Source organism: Myiozetetes cayanensis, unplaced genomic scaffold (genome assembly GCF_022539395.1).
Source record: "Myiozetetes cayanensis isolate MyiCay16 unplaced genomic scaffold, myiCay2020 scf768, whole genome shotgun sequence".
NCBI lineage: Eukaryota > Metazoa > Chordata > Aves > Passeriformes > Tyrannidae > Myiozetetes > Myiozetetes cayanensis.
Window position 1 is genome coordinate 443 of NW_026088040.1, and position 21,265 is coordinate 21,707.

General features: G+C 52.8%; 1 protein-coding gene and 3 long non-coding RNA genes across 19 annotated transcripts; 3 read left to right on the forward strand and 1 right to left on the reverse strand.

Moving 5' to 3' along the window:
• Positions 1-1,908: 1,908 nt before the first annotated feature.
• LOC126652327 (uncharacterized) lies at positions 1,909-6,772 on the forward strand. The gene is made up of 4 exons (XR_007631950.1): positions 1,909-1,983; positions 5,150-5,182; positions 5,827-5,915; positions 6,645-6,772. It is a non-coding gene; the product is annotated as an uncharacterized LOC126652327 (long non-coding RNA).
• On the forward strand, positions 3,336-4,319 carry LOC126652328 (uncharacterized). Its single transcript, XR_007631951.1, has 3 exons — positions 3,336-3,375; positions 3,834-3,927; positions 4,281-4,319. It is a non-coding gene; the product is annotated as an uncharacterized LOC126652328 (long non-coding RNA).
• Positions 4,652-20,859, reverse strand: LOC126652326 (noelin-2-like). 15 transcript variants are annotated; one of them, XM_050339042.1, is made up of 9 exons: positions 18,898-20,859; positions 17,934-18,083; positions 16,170-16,280; positions 14,701-14,856; positions 12,753-12,972; positions 11,072-11,178; positions 8,699-9,079; positions 7,452-7,474; positions 4,652-7,214 (listed from the first exon to the last, which is right to left on the reverse strand). In XM_050339042.1, exons 1-9 carry the CDS (start codon positions 18,982-18,984, stop codon positions 6,941-6,943), a joined length of 1,509 nt encoding a protein of 502 aa, XP_050194999.1. In that variant the 5' UTR covers positions 18,985-20,859; the 3' UTR covers positions 4,652-6,940. The 15 variants fall into 15 exon arrangements, with proteins under 15 accessions (XP_050194999.1, XP_050194998.1, XP_050195001.1 ...); XM_050339041.1 differs by lacking the exon at positions 7,452-7,474 and adding an exon at positions 7,599-7,621; XM_050339044.1 differs by lacking the exon at positions 7,452-7,474 and adding an exon at positions 7,902-7,924.
• LOC126652329 (uncharacterized) lies at positions 14,746-16,508 on the forward strand. 2 transcript variants are annotated; one of them, XR_007631952.1, is made up of 3 exons: positions 14,746-14,802; positions 14,969-15,084; positions 16,386-16,508. It is a non-coding gene; the product is annotated as an uncharacterized LOC126652329 (long non-coding RNA). The 2 variants fall into 2 exon arrangements; XR_007631953.1 differs by lacking the exon at positions 16,386-16,508 and adding an exon at positions 15,805-15,874.
• Positions 20,860-21,265: the final 406 nt, after the last annotated feature.

Consider the following 21,265-nt stretch of genomic DNA (forward strand, 5'->3'; position numbering starts at 1 on the left):
TCCATGGAAATGGGGAGGAATTTCCACAAAAAATGGGGAGAAATTCCACGAAAATGGGGGAGAAATTCCACTGAAAAATGGGGGGGAATTCCACAAAAAATGGGGGAGAAATTCCATAGAAAATGGGGAAGAAATTCCATGGAAAATGGGGAGGAATTTCCACGAAAAATGGGGGAGAAATTCCATAGAAAATGGGGGGGAATTCCACAAAAAATGGGGAGAAATTCCACGAAAAATGAGGGGAAATTTCCATGAAAAAACTGGGGAGAATCTTCCCTCTTTTCCAGCCCCTTTTCCCCTTTCCCACCTTTTTTTTCCTCTTTTCCCACCTTTTTTTCCCTTTTCCCACCTTTTTTTCCCCCTTTCTCCCACCTTTCTTTCCCCCTTTACTCACCTTTTTTCCCCTCTTTCCCATCTTTTTTTCCCCTTTTCCCACCTTTTTTCCCCTCTTCTCCACCTCTTTTCCCTCTTTTCCATCCTTATTTCCTCTCTTTTCCATCATTTTTCCTCCCTTTTCCATCATTTTCCCCCTTTTCCCACCTTTTTTTCCCCCCTTCCCACCTTTTTTCCCCTCTTTTCCACCCTCTTTTCCCCCTTTTCCACCTTTTTTTCCTTCTTTCCCACCCTCTTTTCCCTGGTAGGAAAAAAAAAACCCAACACCAACAACAACAATTGGAAAACCAACCCCAAAATTCCCAAAAAAAAAACAAAAAACCTGGAAAAGAAAAAAAAAATCTCAACCCAAAAACCCACGAGATTTTTAACTTCTTTATTTATATATTTATTTATTTCATATTTCTTTAATTATTAATTTATTTATTTCTTTATTTGCTGCCAAAATAAAGATGGAAAATGAGAAGAAAACCAAAAAAATCCAGAAAAATATCCCGAGAAATTCCCAAAAGGGAAAACAATTCCAAGGCAACTCAGATGAGCAAGGCATAAAAAAGGAGCTCCATGCGCCGGGAGAGACCCCCAGGAAACGGGAAAAGGGCATGGAAAAAAAGGTAGGAAAAGGGAAAATTCCAGCCTGGAATCGGGGATGGAGCTGGGAGGGAATTCCAGATCTCTGGAGACAAACCCAGCCAGGAATCAGAGCTGGATCCAGGGGGGAATTCCAGCTCCCTGGAGCCAAATCCAGCCTGGAATCAGAGCTGGATCCAGGAGGGAATTCCAGATCTCTGGAGCCAAATCCAGCCGGGAATCAGAGCTGGATCCAGGAGGGAATTCCAGCTCCCTGGAGTCAAATCCAGCCGGGAATCAGGGATGGATCCAGGGGGGAATCGGAGAAGGAGCCAGGAGGGAATCGGAGTCAGATCCAGGGGGGAATCAGAGCTGGATCCAGGAGGGAATCAGAGCTGGATCCAGCCTGGAATCAGAGCTGGATCCAGGAGGGAATTCCAGCTCCCTGGAGCCAAATCCAGCCTGGAATCAGAGCTGGATCCAGGGGGGAATCAGAGCTGGATCCAGGGTGGAATCAGAGCTGGATCTGGGGTGGGATCAGAACTTCCTGGAGCCAAATCCAGCCTGGAATCGGAGAAGGAGCCAGGAGGGAATTCCAGCTCCCTGGAGCCAAACCCAGCTTGGAATCAGAGCTGGATCCAGGGGGGAATCAGAGCTGGATCCAGGAGGGAATCAGAGCTGGATCCAGGAGGGAATTCCAGCTTCCTGGAGCCAAATCCAACCTGGAATCAGAGCTGGATCCAGGAGGGAATCAGAGCTGGATCCAGGATGGAATCAGAGCTGGATCCAGGAAGGAATCAGAGCTGGATCCAGGAGGGAATCAGAGCTGAATCCAGGAGGGAATCAGAGGTGGATCCAGGGGGGAATCAGAGGTGGATCCAGGAGGGAATCAGAGGTGGATCCAGGAGGGAATCAGAGCTGGATCCAGGAGGGAATCAGAGCTGGATCCAGGAGGGAATCAGAGCTGGATCCAGGAGGGAATTCCAGCTCCCTGGAGTCAAATCCAGCCTGGAATCAGAGGTGGATCCAGGGGGGAATCAGAGGTGGATCCAGGAGGGAATCGGAGCCAGATTCAGGATGGAATCAGAGCTGGATCCAGGGGGGAATCAGAGCTGGATCTGGGATGGAATCAGAGCTGGATCAAGGAGGGAATCAGGGCTGGATCCAGGGGGGAATCAGAGCTGGATCTGGGGTGGAATCAGAGCTGGATCCAGGGGGGAATCAGAGCTGGATCCAGGAGGGAATCAGAGCTGGATCAAGGAGGGAATCAGGGCTGGATCCAGGGGGGAATCAGAGCTGGATCCAGGGGGGAATCAGAGCTGGATCAGGGATGGAATCAGAGCTGGATCCAGGAGGGAATCAGAGCTGGATCCAGGAGGGAATTCCAGCTCCCTGGAGCCAAATCCAGCCGGGAATCAGAGCTGGATCCAGGAGGGAATCAGAGCTGGATCCAGGGTGGGATCAGAGCTGGATCCAGGAGGGAATCAGAGCTGGATCCAGGAGGGAATTCCAGCTCCCTGGAGCCAAATCCAGCCGGGAATCAGGGATGGATCCAGGGGGGAATCAGAGCTGGATCCAGGAGGGAATCAGAACTGGATCTGGGGTGGAATCAGAGCTGGATCCAGGGGGGAATCAGAGCTGGATCCAGGGGGGAATCAGAGCTGGATCCAGGAGGGAATCAGAACTTCCTGGAGTCAAATCCAGCCTGGAATCAGAGCTGGATCTGGGATGGAATCAGAAGCTCCTGGAGGTGGATCCAGAGTGGAGGATCCAGGGGGGAATCAGAGCTGGATCTGGGGTGGAATCAGAAGCTCCTGGAGCCAAACCCAGCCTGGAGTCAGAGCTGGATCCGGGGTGGAATCAGAAGATCCTGGAGATGGACCCAGGGGGGAATCAGAGCTGGATCTGGGGTGGGATCAGAACTTCCTGGAGCCAAACCCAGCCTGGAATCAGAGCTGGATCTGGGGTGGGATCAGAGCTGGATCTGGGGTGGAATCAGAAGCTCCTGGAGGTGGATCCAGAGTGGAGGATCCAGGGTGGAATCAGAGCTGGATCAGGGGTGGGATCAGAACTTCCTGGAGGTGCATCCAGGGTGGAATCAGAGCTGGATCTGGGGTGGAATCAGAAGCTCCTGGAGGTGCATCCAGGGTGGAATCAGAGCTGGATCTGGGATGGAATCAGAAGCTCCTGGAGGTGGATCCAGAGTGGAGGATCCAGGAGGGAATCAGAGCTGGATCCAGGGTGGAATCAGAAGCTCCTGGAGATGCATCCAGAGTGGAGGGTCCAGAGTGGAATCAGAGCTGGATCCAGGGTGGGATCAGAGCTGGATCCAGGAGGGAATTCCAGCTTCCTGGAGCCAAATCCAGGGTGGGATCAGAGCTGGATCAGGGATGGAATCAGAAGCTCCTGGAGGTGGATCCAGAGTGGAGGATCCAGGGTGGGATCAGAGCTGGATCCAGGGGGGAATCAGAGCTGGATCCAGGAGGGAATCAGAGCTGGATCTGGGGTGGAATCAGAAGCTCCTGCAGATGCATCCAGAGTGGAATCAGAGCTGGATCAGGGCTGGAATCAGCAGCTCCCTGGAGCCAAACCCACCCTCGTCCAACCCCCCGACCCTCAGATGTCCCCGCTGGTGTTGACGACGTGGAAGAGCGTGACGTTGTAGACGACCTGGTGGCCGTTGTTCCAGGTGTAGAGGACCCTCTGGCGGGGGTTGTAGTCCAGCATGGAGATGTGGGAGTACTGGTTGTGGAAGGGGATGTCGGTGTGCTCGGAGCTGGAGGAGCCACTGATGGATCCAGGGGGGGATCAGAGCTGGATCTGGGGGGGGATCAGAACTTCCTGGAGCCAAACCCAGCCTGGAATCAGAGCTGGATCCAGGGGGGAATCAGAAGCTCCTGGAGGTGGATCCAGAGTGGAGGATCCAGAGTGGAATCAGAGCTGGATCTGGGGTGGGATCAGAAGGTCCTGGAGCCAAACCCAGCCTGGAATCAGAGCTGGATCCAGGGGGGAATCAGAAGCTCCTGGAGGTGGATCCAGAGTGGAGGATCCAGAGTGGAATCAGAGCTGGATCCAGGAGGGAATCAGAACTTCCTGGAGCCAAACCCAGCCTGGAATCAGAGCTGGATCTGGGGTGGGATCAGAGCTGGATCCAGGATGGAATCAGAGCTGGATCTGGGGTGGGATCAGAGCTGGATCTGGGGTGGGATCAGAACTTCCTGGAGCCAAACCCAGCCTGGAATCAGAGCTGGATCTGGGGTGGAATCAGAGCTGGATCCAGGATGGGATCAGAGCCAGATTCAGGATGGAATCAGCAGCTCCTGGAGATGCATCCAGGGTGGAATCAGAGCTGGATCCAGAGTGGAATCAGAGCTGGATCAGGGCTGGAATCAGCAGCTCCCTGGAGCCAAACCCACCTTCTCCACCCCCAAGGCTCAGATGTCCCCGCTGGTGTTGACGACGTGGAAGAGCGTGACGTTGTAGACGACCTGGTGGCCGTTGTTCCAGGTGTAGAGGACCCTCTGGCGGGGGTTGTAGTCCAGCATGGAGATGTGGGAGTACTGGTTGTGGAAGGGGATGTCGGTGTGCTCGGAGCTGGAGGAGCCACTGATGGATCCAGGGGGGATCAGAGCTGGATCTGGGGTGGGATCAGAACTTCCTGGAGCCAAACCCAGCCTGGAATCAGAGCTGGATCTGGGGTGGAATCAGAGCTGGATCCAGAGTGGAATCAGAGCTGGATCTGGGGTGGAATCAGAAGCTCCTGGAGATGCATCCAGAGTGGAATCAGAGCTGGATCCAGGGGGGAATCAGAACTTCCTGGAGCCAAACCCAGCCTGGAATCAGAGCTGGATCTGAGGTGGAATCAGAAGCTCCTGGAGGTGGATCCAGGGGGGAATCAGAAGCTCCTGGAGGTGGATCCAGAGTGGAGGATCCAGAGTGGAATCAGAGCTGGATCCAGGGTGGAATCAGAAGCTCCTGGAGATGCATCCAGGGTGGAATCAGAGCTGGATCCAGGATGGGATCAGAGCCAGACTCAGGATGAAATCAGAAGCTCCTGGAGGTGGATCCAGAGTGGAGGATCCAGAGTGGAATCAGAAGCTCCTGGAGCCAAACCCAGCCTGGAATCAGAGGTAGATCCAGGAGGGAATTCCAGCTCCCTGGAGCCAAACCCAGCCTGGAATCAGAGCTGGATCTGGGGTAGAATCAGAAGCTCCTGGAGGTGGATCCAGGGTGGAATCAGAAGCTCCTGGAGGTGGATCCAGAGTGGAGGATCCAGAGTGGAATCAGAGCTGGATCTGGGGTGGAATCAGAAGCTCCTGGAGATGCATCCAGAGTGGAATCAGAGCTGGATCCAGGGCTGGAATCAGCAGCTCCTGGAGCCAAACCCAGCGTGGAACCCCCAAATCCACCCCCAGTGCTCAGATGTCCCCGCTGGTGTTGACGACGTGGAAGAGCGTGACGTTGTAGACGACCTGGTGGCCGTTGTTCCAGGTGTAGAGGACCCTCTGGCGGGGGTTGTAGTCCAGCATGGAGATGTGGGAGTACTGGTTGTGGAAGGGGATGTCGGTGTGCTCGGAGCTGGAGGAGCCACTGGTGGATCCAGGGGGGGATCAGAGCTGGATCTGGGGTGGGATCAGAACTTCCTGGAGCCAAACCCAGCCTGGAATCAGAGCTGGATCTGGGGTGGAATCAGAGCTGGATCCAGGAGGGAATCAGAAGCTCCTGGAGCCAAACCCAGCCTGGAATCAGAGCTGGATCCAGGGTGGAATCAGAGCTGGATCTGGGGTGGAATCAGAAGCTCCTGGAGGTGGATCCCGAGTGGAATCAGAGCTGGATCTGGGGTGGAATCAGAAGCTCCTGGAGATGCATCCAGGGTGGAATCAGAGCTGGATCCAGGGTGGAATCAGAGCTGGATCTGGGGTGGAATCAGAAGCTCCTGCAGATGCATCCAGGTGGAATCAGAGCTGGATCAGGGCTGGAATCAGAAGCTCCTGGAGGTGGATCCAGAGTGGAATCAGAACTGGATCCAGGATGGGATCAGAGCTGGATCAGGGCTGGAATCAGCAGCTCCCTGGAGCCAAACCCAGCCTCGTCCAACCCCTCAACCCTCAGATGTCCCCGCTGGTGTTGACGACGTGGAAGAGCGTGACGTTGTAGACGACCTGGTGGCCGTTGTTCCAGGTGTAGAGGACCCTCTGGCGGGGGTTGTAGTCCAGCATGGAGATGTGGGAGTACTGGTTGTGGAAGGGGATGTCGGTGTACTCGTAGCTGGAGGAGCCACTGATGGATCCAGGGGGGGATCAGAGCTGGAGCTGGGGTGGGATCAGAACTTCCTGGAGCCAAACCCAGCCTGGAATCAGAGCTGGATCTGGGGTGGAATCAGAGCTGGATCTGGGGTGGAATCAGAAGCTCCTGGAGATGCATCCAGAGTGGAATCAGAGCTGGATCCAGGGATGGAATCAGAAGCTCCTGGAGATGCATCCAGGGTGGAATCAGAGCTGGATCCAGGGGGGAATCAGAAGCTCCTGGAGGTGGATCCAGGGGGGAATCAGAAGCTCCTGGAGGTGGATCCAGAGTGGAGGATCCAGAGCGGAATCAGAGCTGGATCCAGGATGGAATCAGAAGCTCCTGGAGGTGGATCCAGAGTGGAGGATCCAGAGTGGAATCAGAGTTGGATCCAGGGTGGAATCAGAGCTGGATCCAGGATGGAATCAGAGCTGGATCTGGGGTGGAATCAGAAGCTCCTGGAGGTGGATCCAGAGTGGAGGATCCAGAGTGGAATCAGAGCTGGATCCAGGGGGGAATCAGAAGCTCCTGGAGCCAAACCCAGCCTGGAATCAGAGCTGGATCTGGGGTGGGATCAGAAGCTCCTGGAGGTGGATCCAGAGTGGAGGGTCCAGAGTGGAATCAGAGCTGGATCCAGGGGGGAATCAGCAGCTCCCTGGAGCCAAACCCACCCTTCTCCACCCCCCAGTGCTCAGATGTCCCCGCTGGTGTTGACGACGTGGAAGAGCGTGACGTTGTAGACGACCTGGTGGCCGTTGTTCCAGGTGTAGAGGACCCTCTGGCGGGGGTTGTAGTCCAGCATGGAGATGTGGGAGTACTGGTTGTGGAAGGGGATGTCGGTGTACTCGTAGCTGGAGCTGCCGGTGTCGTAGGCGAAGTAGACCTTGGCCCCCGCCAGGTGGGAGTTGGTGACGTAGAGGGTGCCGCAGATGAGGAAGGACTCGCCGGCGCTGCGCTTGGGGTACCTGGGAGAGGGGGAAATTGGAGGTAAAAAAGGGGGGAAAAAATGATCCACCTCGTAAATTAATTACAATTCATGATTAATTTACACGCACCCGGTGTCCCAGGTGCGCAGCACCTCGAGGCTGTGCGGGTCCAGCCTGCTGAGCACGATGTTGCCCGCGTTCTGCTGGGTGGGGTCACAGCCCATCCCCCATCAATTACTGATTAATTTACACCCAATTAACACCCAATTAACGCACCCGGTGTCCCAGGAGCGCAGCACCTCGAGGCTGTGCGGGTCCAGCCTGCTGAGCACGATGTTGCCCGCGTTCTGCTGGGTGGGGTCACAGCCCATCCCCCATCAATTACTGATTAATTTACACCCAATTAACACCCAATTAACGCACCCGGTGTCCCAGGAGCGCAGCACCTCGAGGCTGTGCGGGTCCAGCCTGCTGAGCACGATGTTGCCCGCGTTCTGCTGGGTGGGGTCACAGCCCATCCCCACCCTCTACCACCTCAATTACTGATTAATTTACCCCCAATTAACCCCAATTAACGCACCCGGTGTCCCAGGTGCGCAGCACCTCGAGGCTGTGCGGGTCCAGCCTGCTGAGCACGATGTTGCCCGCGTTCTGCTGGGTGGGGTCACAGCCCATCCCCACCCTCTACCACCTCAATTACTGATTAATTAACCCCAATTAACGCACCCGGTGTCCCAGGAGCGCAGCACCTCGAGGCTGTGCGGGTCCAGCCTGCTGAGCACGATGTTGCCCGCGTTCTGCTGGGTGGTGTAGACGGCCCAGAGGCCGCTCTGCCCCCCGTCAATTACTGATTAATTTACACCCAATTAACCCCAATTAACGCACCCGGTGTCCCAGGTGCGCAGCACCTCGAGGCTGTGCGGGTCCAGCCTGCTGAGCACGATGTTGCCCGCGTTCTGCTGGGTGGTGTCACAGCCCATCCCCACCCTCTGACACCTCAATTACTGATTAATTTACACCCAATTAACGCCCAATTAACGCACCCGGTGTCCCAGGTGCGCAGCACCTCGAGGCTGTGCGGGTCCAGCCTGCTGAGCACGATGTTGCCCGCGTTCTGCTGGGTGGTGTAGACGGCCCAGAGGCCGCTCTCCCCCCGGTAAATTAACCCCAATTAACACCCAATTAACGCACCCGGTGTCCCAGCTGCGCAGCACCTCGAGGCTGTGCGGGTCCAGCCTGCTGAGCACGATGTTGCCCGCGTTCTGCTGGGTGGTGTAGACGGCCCAGAGGCCGCTCTCCCCCCGGTAAATTAACCCCAATTAACACCCAATTAACACTAATTTACACACACCCGGTGTCCCAGGAGCGCAGCACCTCGAGGCTGTGCGGGTCCAGCCTGCTGAGCACGATGTTGCCCGCGTTCTGCTGGGTGGTGTAGACGGCCCAGAGGCCGCTCTCTCCCCCGTCAATTACTGATTAATTAACACCCAATTAACGCACCCGGTGTCCCAGGTGCGCAGCACCTCGAGGCTGTGCGGGTCCAGCCTGCTGAGCACGATGTTGCCCGCGTTCTGCTGGGTGGTGTAGACGGCCCAGAGGCCGCTCTCGTCGGCCATGAAGTCGATGTCGGAGAAGCCGCCCCAGGAGTAGGGGAAGGTGTTGTTGTAGCCGGCGCTGGGGAGGCTGCGCTGGACGAGGACGCTCCTGGAGCCAAAGTGGTATTTGACGGCCACGTTGCTCTGGTATTTGTTGTAGAAGAGGGAGCCGTTGAACACCACGTGCCCCGTGCCCGCCCAGGGGTGGGGCAGGAGGTGCTGGATGAAGTTCTGCCCCGCCACGAAGTCGTCGAGGGTGCGGAACTCCAGCACGCGGCGGCCGCGGAGGTAGCCGTCCATGTACCACACCTTTTTTGGGGGAAAATGGGGGAAATGGGGGCAAAAAGGGGGAAAAAAGGGGGAAAAATGGGGGAGAATGGGTTAGAAGGTTGATGGTGGGGAGGGGAGAAAGGGGGGGAAAAAGGGGAAAAAATGGGGAAAAGAAATGGGGAAAAAATGGGAAAAAAAGGGGAGAAAATGGGGAGAAGAAATGGGGAAAAAAAGGGTTAGGAGGTGAGGGGAGAAGGGGGCAAAGAGGGGAAAATGGGAAAAGAAATGGGGAAAAAGGGGAAAATGGGGAAAAATGGGAAAAAGGGGGAAAATGGGTTAGAAAGTCTGAAGGTTAAAGGGAGGGGGGAAGAGGGGGAGAAAGGGGGAAAAGGAGGGGGAAAGGGGGAAAGGAGGGGTAAAAATGGGGAAAAAGGGAAGGGGGAAAATGGGTTAGAAAGTCGATGGAGGGAGGGAAAGGGGGAAGGGGAAAAGGAGGAGAAAAGGGGAAAATGGGAAAAAGGGGGGAAAAGGGTTAGGAGGTGAGGGGAGAAGGGGGGAAGAGGGGGAAAAATGGGGAAAAAGGGGGAAAATGGGTTAGAAGGTTGATGGTGGGGAGGGGGAAAAGGGGGGAAGAAAGGGGGAAAAGGGGAAGAAAAGGGTTAGGAGGTGAGGGAGAAAGGGGGAAGGGGAAAAATAGGGAAAAAGGGGAAAAAGGGAAAAGGGAAAAGGGGAAAAAAGGAAAAGGGTGAAAGAAGGGAGAAAAAGGGGAAAGGGAAAAAGGAAGAAAAAGGGGAAAAACAGGGAAAGGGGAAAAAGAGGGGAAAAGGGGGAGAAAAAAGGGGGAAAAGGGGGAAGGAGAAAAGGGGAAGAAATGGGGGAAAAAAAGGGAGAAGGGAAGAAAAGGAGGGAAAAGGGAGAAAAAAGGGTGGGAAAAGGGAGAAAAAAGGGGAAGAAAAGGGAGGGAAAAAGGGGAAAAAGAGGGAAAAAGGGGGGAAAGGGAGAAAAGGGGGGAAGGGGGAGAAAAAAGGGGAAAAAAGGGTGAAAAGGGGAGGAAAAAGGAGGAAAAAAGGGGGAAAAAAGGGCAAATAAAGGGAGAAATGGGGGGAAAAGGGGAAAAAAATGGGAAATAAAAGGGGAAAAGGGGGAAAAAAGGTGGGAAAGGGGTGGGAAAGGGGGAAAAAGGGTTGGGAAGGGTCCCCCTCACCCGGCTGTCGGCGCTGGGGGTGGTCACCAAGTCGAGCTCAAACCCCCCTAAACTGAGTTTAACCCCCCCTAAACCGAGTTTAAACCCCCCCTAAACTCAGTTTAACCCCCCTAAACTGAATTTAACCCCCCCTAAACTGAGTTTAACCCCCCCAAACTCAGTTTAACCCCTTCCAAACTCAGTTTAACCCCCCCTAAACTGAGTTTAACCCCCCCTAAACTCAGTTTAACCCCAAACTCAGTTTAACCCCTTCCAAACTCAGTTTAACCCCTAAACTCAGTTTAACCCCCCAAAACTCAGTTTAACTCCCCAAACTCAGTTTAAACCCTTCCAAACTCAGTTTAACCCCTAAACTGAGTTTAACCCCTTTAATCTCGAGTTTAAGGTCCAGCCTCCCCAGGACCCCCCCTCACCCGGCTGTCGGCGCTGGGGGTGGTCACCAAGTCGAGCTCAAACCCCTAAACTCAGTTTAACCCCCCAAACCGAGTTTAACCCTAACTCCCCAAACCGAGTTTAACCCCTCTAAACTGAGTTTAACCTCCCAAACTGAATTTAACTCCTAAACTCAGTTTAACCTCCCTAAACTGAATTTAGCCCCTAAACTGAATTTAAGCCCCAAAACTCAGTTTAACCCCCAAAACTCAGTTTAACCCTCCAAACTCAGTTTAACCACTTCCAAACTCAGTTTAACCCCCCCTAAACTGAGTTTAAGCCCCCTAAAATGGGTTTAAACCCCCTTAAACTGAATTTAACCCTCCCCAAACTGAATTTAACCCCCTTTAATCTCGATTTTAAGGTCCAGAACCCCCCCCAGGACCCCCCCTCACCCGGCTGTCGGCGCTGGGGGTGACGGTGTCGCTCATCCAGGAGCCGAAGCGCGAGCCGGAGGCGCGGACGGTGATGGGGTTGCTGACCCCGGTCAGCTTCCCACAGCCTGGAAAAACAGTGGGAAAAGGGCTTGGAAAAGTGGGATTAAAGGGGAAAAAACGTTGGGAAAAGGGGCTTGGAAAAGTGGGATTAAAGGGGGGGGATTTGAGGGGGTTGCTGACCCTGGTCAGCTTCCCACAGCCTGGAAAAACAACGGGAAAAGGGCTTGGAAAAGTGGGATTAAAGGCAGGGGGGATTTGGGGTTCCATTCCCATTTTCCCAGCCCCATTCCCAGTTTTTCCAGCCCCCCAAATTCCCTACCCAGCTTCTGGAGGCAGATCCAACCCATCCCAAGGTCTCCATTCCCAGTTCCCCAAGGTCTCCAACCCATCCCAAGGGATCCATTCCCAGCTTCCCAGCCCCATTCCCAGTTCCCCAAGCTCTCCATTCCCACATTCCCAGTTTTTCCAGCCCCCAAATTCCATACCCAGCTTCTGGAGGCAGTTCCAACCCATCCCAAGATCTCCAACCCATCCCAAGGGATCCAACCCATCCCAAACTCATCGTTCCCAGTCCCCCAAGATCTCCAACCCATCCCAAGCTCCCCATTCCCACATTCCCAGTTTTCCCAGCCCCCCAAATTCCGTACCCAGCCTCTGGAGGCAGGTGTGGAGCCGGGATCTGACCCATCCCAAGGGATCCATTCCCAGTTCCCCAAGATCTCCAACCCATCCCAATTTATCCAGCCCATCCCAAGATCTCCAACCAACCCATCCCAAGGGATCCAACCCATCCCAAGATCTCCAACCCATCCCAAGGTCCCCATTCCTGGTTTTCCAGCCCCATTCCCACATTCCCAGTTTTCCCAGCCCCCAAATTCCGTACCCAGCCTCTGGAGGCAGGCGTGGAGCCGGGATCTGACCCATCCCAAGGTCCCCATTCCCAGTTCCCCAAGCTCCCCATTCCCATTTTCCCAGCCCCATTCCCATTTCCCAGCCCCATTCCCAGTTCCCCAAGCTCTCCAGCCCATCCCAAGCTCCCCATTCCCGGTTTCCCAGCCCCATTCCCAGTTTTCCCAGCCCCAAATTCCCTACCCAGCTTCTGGAGGCAGGCGTGGAGCCGGGATCTGACCCATCCCAAGGGATCCATTCCCAGTTCCCCAAGGTCTCCAACCCATCCCAAGGGATCCATTCCCAGTTCCCCAAGGTCTCCAACCCATCCCAAGTTCCCCATTCCCATTTTCCCAGTCCCATTCCCAGTTTCCCAGTTTTTCCAGCCCCAAATTCCCTACCCAGCCTCTGGAGGCAGGCGTGGAGCCAGGATCCGACCCATCCCAAGATCTCCAGCCCATCCCAAGCTCCCCATTCCCACTTTCCCAGCCCCATTCCCAGTTCCCCAAGCTCTCCATTCCCATATTCCCAGTTTTCCAGCTCCAATTCCCCACCCAGCTTCTGGAGGCAGATCCAACCCATCCCAAGGGATCCAATCCATCCCAAGATCTCCAACCCATCCCAAGATCTCCAGCCCATCCTGAGCTCCCCCTTCCCGGTTTCCCAGCCCCATTCCCACATTCCCATTTCCCAGCCCCATTCCCATTTTCCCAGCCCCATTCCCAGTTTTCCCAGCCCCCAAATTCCCCACCCAGCCTCTGGAGGCAGGCGTGGAGCCGGGCCTGGAGCAGCAGGAGCCGCTGCTGGAGCTCCTCGTAGTCGAAGGCCCCCAACTCCTCCTGCAGGGCCACCAGGCCCAGGGACACGTTGGCCACCTCCGCCCTCAGCGCCGCGATCAGCCGCGAATCCGAGCGGAACTGGTCCAGGACTGGGAGCAGTGGGAGCAGGTCAGACATCTGCTGCTTCAGGTCCTGGGAAAACAGCAGGAATGGGGTCAAAATCACCCAAAAATGGAGCCAAAGTCACAACGGGAGCAGCTCCGACATCTGCTGCTTCAGGTCCTGGGAAAACAGCAAAAAACGGGGTCAGAATCAGCCAAAATCACCCAAAAATCACCCAAAAATGGGATCAAAGTCACAGCGGGAGCAGCTCCGACATCTGCTGCTTCAGGTCCTGGGAAAACAGCAAAAAACACCCAAAAACGGGGTCAGAATCACCCAAAATCACCTAAAATGGGGTCAGAATCAGCCAAAATGGGGGAAAAATGACCCAAAAATGGGATCAAAGTCACAGTGGGAGCAGCTCCGACATCTGCTGCTTCAGGTCCTGGGAAAACAGCAAAAAACACCCAAAAATGACCCAAAATCAGCCAAAAACGGGGTCAGAATCAACAAAAAATGGGATCAAAGTCATACAAAAATGTGGTCAAAATGACCCAAAAATGGGATCAAAGTCATCCAAAAATGGGGTCAAAATCACCCAAAAATGGGGTCAAAATCACCCAAAAATGGGGTCAAAATGACCCAAAAATCACCCAAAAATGGAGTCAGAATCAGCCAAAAATGGGATCAAAATCACCCAAAAATGGGGTCAAAATGACCCAAAAATGGGATCAAAGTCATCCAAAAATGGGGTCAAAGTCATCCAAAAATGGGGTCAAAGTCATCCAAAAACGGGCTCAGAATGACCCAAAAATGGGATCAAAGTCATCCAAAAATGGGGTCAAAATCACCCAAAAATGGGGTCAAAATGACCCAAAAATGGGATCAAAGTCATCCAAAAATGGGATCAAAATGACCCAAAAATGGGGTCAAAATGACCCAAAAATGGGGTCAGAATGACCCAAAAATGGGATCAGTCATCCAAGAATGGGGTCAAAATGACCCAAAAATGGGATCAAAGTCATCCAAAAATGGGGTCAAAATCACCCAAAAATGGGATCAAAGTCACCCAAAAATGGGGTCAGAATGACCCAAAACTGGGATCAAAATCATCCAAAAATGGGGTCAAAATCACCCAAAAATGGGGTCAGAATGACCCAAAAATGGGATCAAAGTCATCCAAAAATGGGATCAAAATCACCCAAAAATGGGGTCAAAATGACCCAAAAATGGGATCAAAATCACCCAAAAATGGGATCAAAATCACCCAAAAATGGGGTCAAAATGACCCAAAAATGGGATCAAAGTCATCCAAAAATGGGGTCAAAATCACCCAAAAATGGGGTCAGAATGACCCAAAAATGGGGTCAAGATGACCCAAAAATGGGATCAAAGTCACCCAAAAATGGGGTCAGAATCAGCCAAAAATGGGGTCAAAATGACTCCAAATCACCCAAAAATGGGGTCAGAATGACCCAAAATCACCCAAAATCACCCAAAAATGGGGTCAGAATCAGCCAAAACTGGGATCAAAGTCATCCAAAAATGGGATCAAAATGACCCAAAAATGAGGTCAAAATGACCCAAAAATGGGGTCAAAATGACCCAAAAATGGGGTCAAAGTCATCCAAAAATGGGGTCAAAATGACCCCAAATCACCCAAAAATGGGGCCAAAATGACCCAAAATCACCCAAAAACGATGTCAAAATGACCCAAAAAACGGGATCAAAGCCCCAGATCCTGTGAAAAGAAAAGGGTCAGTGCCCTCCCCGTGGAATTCCCGCCCTTCCCACGGATTTTCCATGGGATGTTCCCACCTGGAATCCTCTGGCGCTGAGGCCGGGGGGTCCCTGGGAGGCCCCGCGGAGCCGAAGGTCGAGACCCCTCACGAGGCCCTCGGTGCTGCGAACGTACTGCAGGTCCCTCAGGGTCCGTAATTCCAGCTGCTCCAGGGACTGGGACATGTTCTGAACCTGCCAGGGGATTGGAAAATTGGGATTAGGGGGTTGGAAAATGGGGATTGGGATCCAGGGTGTTCCATTGATCCCAGCCCATTCCATTGTTCCATCCCATCCCATCCTGCAGGTCCCTCAGGGTCCGCAATTCCAGCTGCTCCAGGGACTGGGACATGTTCTGAACCTGCCAGGGGATGGGAAAATCAGGGATTAGGGGATCCCATCCCATCCCATCCCATCCTGCAGGTCCCTCAGGGTCCGCAATTCCAGCTGCTCCAGGGACTGGGACATGTTCTGAACCTGCCAGAGAGGAAATCTGGGATGAGGGGGTTGGGATTTGGGGTTTGGGATCCCAGTGTTCCAATCCCATCCCATCCCATCCCATCCTGCAGGTCCCTCAGGGTCCGTAATTCCAGCTGCTCCAGGGACTGGGACATGTTCTGAACCTGCCAGAGAGGAAATCTGGGATTAGGGGGTTGGAAAATGGGGATTGGGATCCAGGGTATTCCATTGATCCCATCCCATCCCATCCTGCAGGTCCCTCAGGGTCCGCAATTCCAGCTGCTCCAGGGACTGGGACATGTTCTGAACCTGCCAGAGAGGAAATCTGGGATTAGGGGGTTGGAAAATGGGGATTTGGGATCCCAGTGTTCCATTCATCCCATCCCATCCCATCCCATCCTGCAGGTCCCTCAGGGTCCGTAATTCCAGCTGCTCCAGGGACTGGGACATGTTCTGAACCTGCCAGGGGATGGGAAAATCAGGGATTTGGGATTTGGGATCTGGGGTATTTCATTGATCCCAGCCCATCCCATCCTGCAGGTCCCTCAGGGTCCGTAATTCCAGCTGCTCCAGGGACTGGGACATGTTCTGCACCTGCCAGGGGATGGGAAATTGGGATTAGGGATTTAGGGATGCAGGGTATTCCATTGATTCCATCCCATCCCAGCCCATCCCATCCTGCAGGTCCCTCAGGGTCCGCAATTCCAGCTGCTCCAGGGACTGGGACATGTTCTGAACCTGCCAGGGGAAATTTGGGATGAGGGGATTGGAAATTGGGGTTTGGGATCCAGGGTATTCCATTGATTCCAGCCCATTCCATTGATTCCAGCCCATCCCATCCCATCCTGCAGGTCCCTCAGGGTCCGTAATTCCAGCTGCTCCAGGGACTGGGACATGTTCTGAACCTGCCAGGGGATGGGAAAATCAGGGATTTGGGATTTGGGATCCAGGGTATTCCATTGATTCCATTGATTCCATCCCATCCCATCCTGCAGGTCCCTCAGGGTCCGCAATTCCAGCTGCTCCAGGGACTGGGACATGTTCTGAACCTGCCAGGGGATGGGAAAATCAGGGATTAGGGGATCCCATCCCATCCCATCCAGCAGGTCCCGCAGGGTCCGCAATTCCAGCTGCTCCAGGGACTGGGACATGTTCTGAACCTGCCAGGGGATGGGAAAATCAGGATTAGGGATTTAGGGATGCAGGGGATCCCATTGATTCCATCCCATTCCATTGATTCCATCCCATCCCATCCCATCCTGCAGGTCCCTCAGGGTCCGTAATTCCAGCTGCTCCAGGGACTGGGACATGTTCTGAACCTGCCAGGGGAAATTTGGGATTAGGGAGTTGGGATCCCAGTGTTCCCATCCCAGTGTTCCCATCCCATCCCATCCTGCAGGTCCCTCAGGGTCCGCAATTCCAGCTGCTCCAGGGACTGGGACATGTTCTGAACCTGCCAGGGGTTGGAAATTTGGGATTAGAGGGTTGGAAAATGGGGATTAGAGGGTTGGGATTTGGGGTTTGGTATCCCAGTGTTCCCATCCAATCCAGCAGGTCCCACAATTCCAGCTGCTCCAGGGACTGGGACATGTTCTGAACCTGCCAGGGGATTGGAAAATTTGGGATTAGAGGGTTTGGGATCTGGGGTTTGGAATTTGGGGGAATCTCGGTGTTCCCATCCCAACAATTCCGACTGACAATTTCCAATCAACATTCCCGGCTCATTAACAATTCCCATCACCATTCCTATCCCATTAAGAGTTCCAATTAACAATTCCCATCACCATTTCTATCCCATTAAGAGTTCCAATTAAGAATTCCCATCATCATTCCCATCTCATTAACAATTCCCATCATCATTCCCAGCCATCATTCCCAAATCCCATCAACAATTCCAACTAACAATTCCCATTAACAATTCCCATCATCATTCCCATATCTCATTAACAATTCCCATCCCCACCTCCAACTCCCCCCCAGATTAACCCCCAGAATTCCCACAAGAATTTCCAGAATTCCCACAAGAATTCCCACAACAATTCCCAGAAGAATTCCCGGAATTCCCAGGGTGATTCCCGACCTTTTCCAGGAGGTTCCGGATGCGGATCCCGGGTGGGTCTCGAGCGCAGGATCCCTGCACGGGCACCAGGGCCTCCAACTCCCCCCCAGAATTCCCACAAGAATTCCCACAACAATTCCCACAACAATTCCCAGATGAATTCCCAGAATTCCCAGGGTGATTCCCGACCTTTTCCAGGAGGTTCCGGATGCGGATCCCGGGTGGGTCTCGGGCGCAGGATCCCTGCACGGGCACCAGGGCCTCCAACTCCCCCCCCAGATTAACCCCCAGAATTCCCAGAATAATTCCCACAACAATTCCCAGGTGAATTCCCGGAATTCCCACAATAATTCCCAGATGAATTCCCGGAATTCCCAGGGTGATTCCCGACCTTTTCCAGGAGGTTCCGGATGCGGATCCCGGGTGGGTCTCGGGCGCAGGATCCCTGCACGGGCACCAGGGCCTCCAACTCCCCCCCCAGATTAACCCCCCAGAATTCCCACAACAATTCCCACAACAATTCCCACAAGAATTCCCAGATGAATTCCCGGAATTCCCAGGGTGATTCCCGACCTTTTCCAGGAGGTTCCGGATGCGGATCCCGGGTGGGTCTCGGGCGCAGGATCCCTGCACGGGCACCAGGGCCTCCAACTCCCCCCCCAGATTAACCCCCAGAATTCCCACAAGAATTCCCACAACAATTCCCACAAGAATTCCCACAATAATTCCCAGAATTCCCAGGGTGATTCCCGACCTTTTCCAGGAGGTTCCGGATGCGGATCCCGGGTGGGTCTCGAGCGCAGGATCCCTGCACGGGCACCAGGGCCGTGCAGAGGCACCGCCCGTCCGGAGCCTGCGCCGAGCGCAGCACCTGCCAGCCCTCCTCGGGGCTCTGCAGCAGCGTCTGGAAAAAGGGAATTTAGGGAATTTTAGGGAATTTTTAGGGATCAGGGTGGGATCCAAACCCGAAAATTCCCTCCCGGGAATGGAAAATCCCAAAGAATTCGAAGCACGTCCTGAAGAATTCCAAGGATATCCCGACCCCATCATCACCCCAGGCTCTGGAAAAGGGTCTGGAAAAGGGTCTGGAAAAGGGTCTGGAAAAGCGGGAATGGGAATTTTTAGGGATCAGGGTGGGATCCAAATCCGAAAATTCCCTCCCGGGAATGGAAAATCCCAAAGAACTCCAAGCCCATCCTGAAGAATTCCAAGGATATCCTGAAGAATTCCAAGGATATCCCACCCCCCATCATCAGCCCAGGCTCTGGAAAAGGGTCTGGAAAAGGCTCTGGAAAAGTGGGAATGGGAATTTTTAGGGATTCAGAGTTGGAATTCCCATGGGATGAACCCCCACTCAAAAAAATATCCTCCTTGGAATGGAAATTCCCACCCATCTGAAGGTTCCAAGCATGTCCTGCCCCACCATCATCAGCCCAGGCTCTGGTTCAGGCTCTGGAAAAGGCTCTGGAAAAGGGTCTGGAAAAATGGGAATGGGAATTTTAGGGAATTTTTAGGGATCTGGAACGAGAATTTTAATGGGATGAAGCCCCAAAAAAATCCCTTCTAGGGATGGAAAATTCCCAAAGAATTCCAAGCAGATCCTGCCCATCCCCACCACCATCCCAGAGCCTCCTCGGGGCTCTGCAGCAGCGTCTGGAAAAGTGGGAATGGGAATGGGAATTTTAGGGATCCGGAGTGGGAATTCCAAAAAAACGAACCCCTAAAATTCCCAAAGAATTCCAAGCATATCTCGAAGAAGTCCAAGGATATCTCAAAGAAGTCCAAGGATATCCCGACCCCATCATCAGCCCAGACTCTGGAAAAGGCTCTGGAAAAGGCTCTGGAAAAGCAGGAATGGGAATTTTTAGGGATCAGGGTGGGATCCAAACCCGAAAATTCCCTCCTGTGAATGGAAAATCCCAAAGAATTCCAAGTATATCTTGAAGAATGCCAAGGATATCCCGGTCCCATCATCAGCCCAGACTCTGGTAAAGGGTCTGGAAAAGGGTCTGGGAAAGTAGGAATGGGAATTTTAGGGAATTTTTAGGGATCTGGAACAAGAATTTTAATGGGATGAACCCCTAAAAAAATCCCTTCTATGGATGGGAAATCCCAAAGAATTCCAAGCATATCTCAAAGAATTCCAAGTATATCCCACCCCCAATCATCATCCCAGGCTCTGGAAAAGGGTCTGGAAAAGCAGGAATGGGAATGGGAATTGTAGGGATTCAGAGTTGGAATTCCAATGGGATGAACCCCCCAAAAAAATCCCTTCTAGGGATGGGAAATCCCAAAGAATTCCAAGGATATCCTGAAGAATTCCAAGCATATCCCACCCCCCACCATCATCCCAGACCCTCCTCGGGGCTCTGCAGCAGCGTCTGGAAAAACAGGAATTTAGGGAATTTTTTTAGGGATCTGGAACCGGAATTCCAAAAAAACGAACCCCTAAAATTCCCTCTCGGGGATGGAAAATTCCCAAAGAATTCCAAGGATATCCCACCCCCCATCATCAGCCCAGACTCTGGTTCAGGCTCTGGAAAAGCAGGAATTTTTAAGGAATTTTTTTAGGGAATTTTTAGGGATCCGGAGCGGGAATTCCCATGGGATGAACCCCCTAAAAAAATCCCTTCTAGGGATGGGAAATCCCAAAGAATTCCAAGCCCATCCCAAAGAATTCCAAGCCAATCCCAAAGAATTCCAAGCAAATCCCAAAGAATTCCAAACAAATTCCCAAAGAATTCCAAGCCAATCCCAAAGAATTCCAAGCCAACAAATCCCAAAGAATTCCAAGCCAATCCCAAAGAATTCCAAGCCCATCCCAAAGAATTCCAAGCCAATCCCAAAGAATTCCAAGCCCATCCCAAAGAATTCTAAGTAAATCCCAAAAAATTCCAAACAAATCCCAAAGAATTCCAAGCCCATCCCAAAGAATTCCAAGCCCATCCCAAAGAATTCCAAGCCCATCCCAGACCCCAATCCAGGATCTGGGATAAAAAGGGGCTGGAAAAACTGGGAATGGGAATTTTTAGGGATCCAGGGCCGGGTTTCCAATGGGATAAATCCCAAAAAATCCCTTCCCAGGGCTGGAAAATTCCCCAAAGAATTCCAAGCCCATCCCAAAGAATTCCAAGCAAATCCCAAAGAATCCGAAACAAATTCCCAAAGAATTCCAAGCAAATCCCAAAGAATTCCAAGCCCATCCCAAAGAATTCCAAGCAAATCCCAAAGAATTCCAAACAAATCCCACAGAATTCCAAGCCAATCCCAAAGAATTCCAAACAAATCCCACAGAATTCCAAACAAATCCCAAAGAATTCCAAGCAAATCCCAAAGAATTCCAAGCCCATCCCAAAGAATTCCAAGCAAATCCCAAAGAATTCCAAGCCCATCCCAAAGAATTCCAAGCCAATCCCAAAGAATTCCAAGCAAATCCCAAAGAATTCCAAGCAAATTCCCAAAGAATTCCAAGCCCATCCCAAAGAATTCCAAGCCCATCCCAAAGAATTCCAAGCCAATCCCAAAGAATTCCAAGCAAATCCCAGACCCTGATCCAGGATCTGGGAAAAAAAGGGGCTGGAAAAGCTGGGAATGGGAATTTTTAGGGATCCAGAGGGATAAATCCCAAAAAAATCCCCTTCCCAGGGCTGGAAAATTCCCAAAGAATTCCAAGCCCATCCCAACTCCTGGAAAATCCCAGGAATTCTTCCCCCTCTCCTCCCCCAAACTCAACCCTCCAAAAAATTCCCAAAGGGAGGAAAAATTCCAAGGAATTCCAAACCCTGGGAGAGGGGGGAGGGGTGGAAAAAAACCCCCAGGAGTGAGGAAAATTCCAGAGGGAAAGAAAACGGGAAAAAAAAAACCAGGAAAAGGAGCATTCCCGATTTTCCTTCCCCTCCCCCCTCCCCCCTCGGGATCCATGAATTAATTAATTAATTAATTAAGAACTGGCCCTTAATGAATAATTCATGGGATGAAAAGGGCCGGGAATTTGGGATAAATCCCTGGGAAAAGGAGGAGGAAAAGAGAGGGGGGGGGAAATTCCAGGGGTTCCTTCCCGGTTTTTGGAGGTCCCAAAGAAAGAAA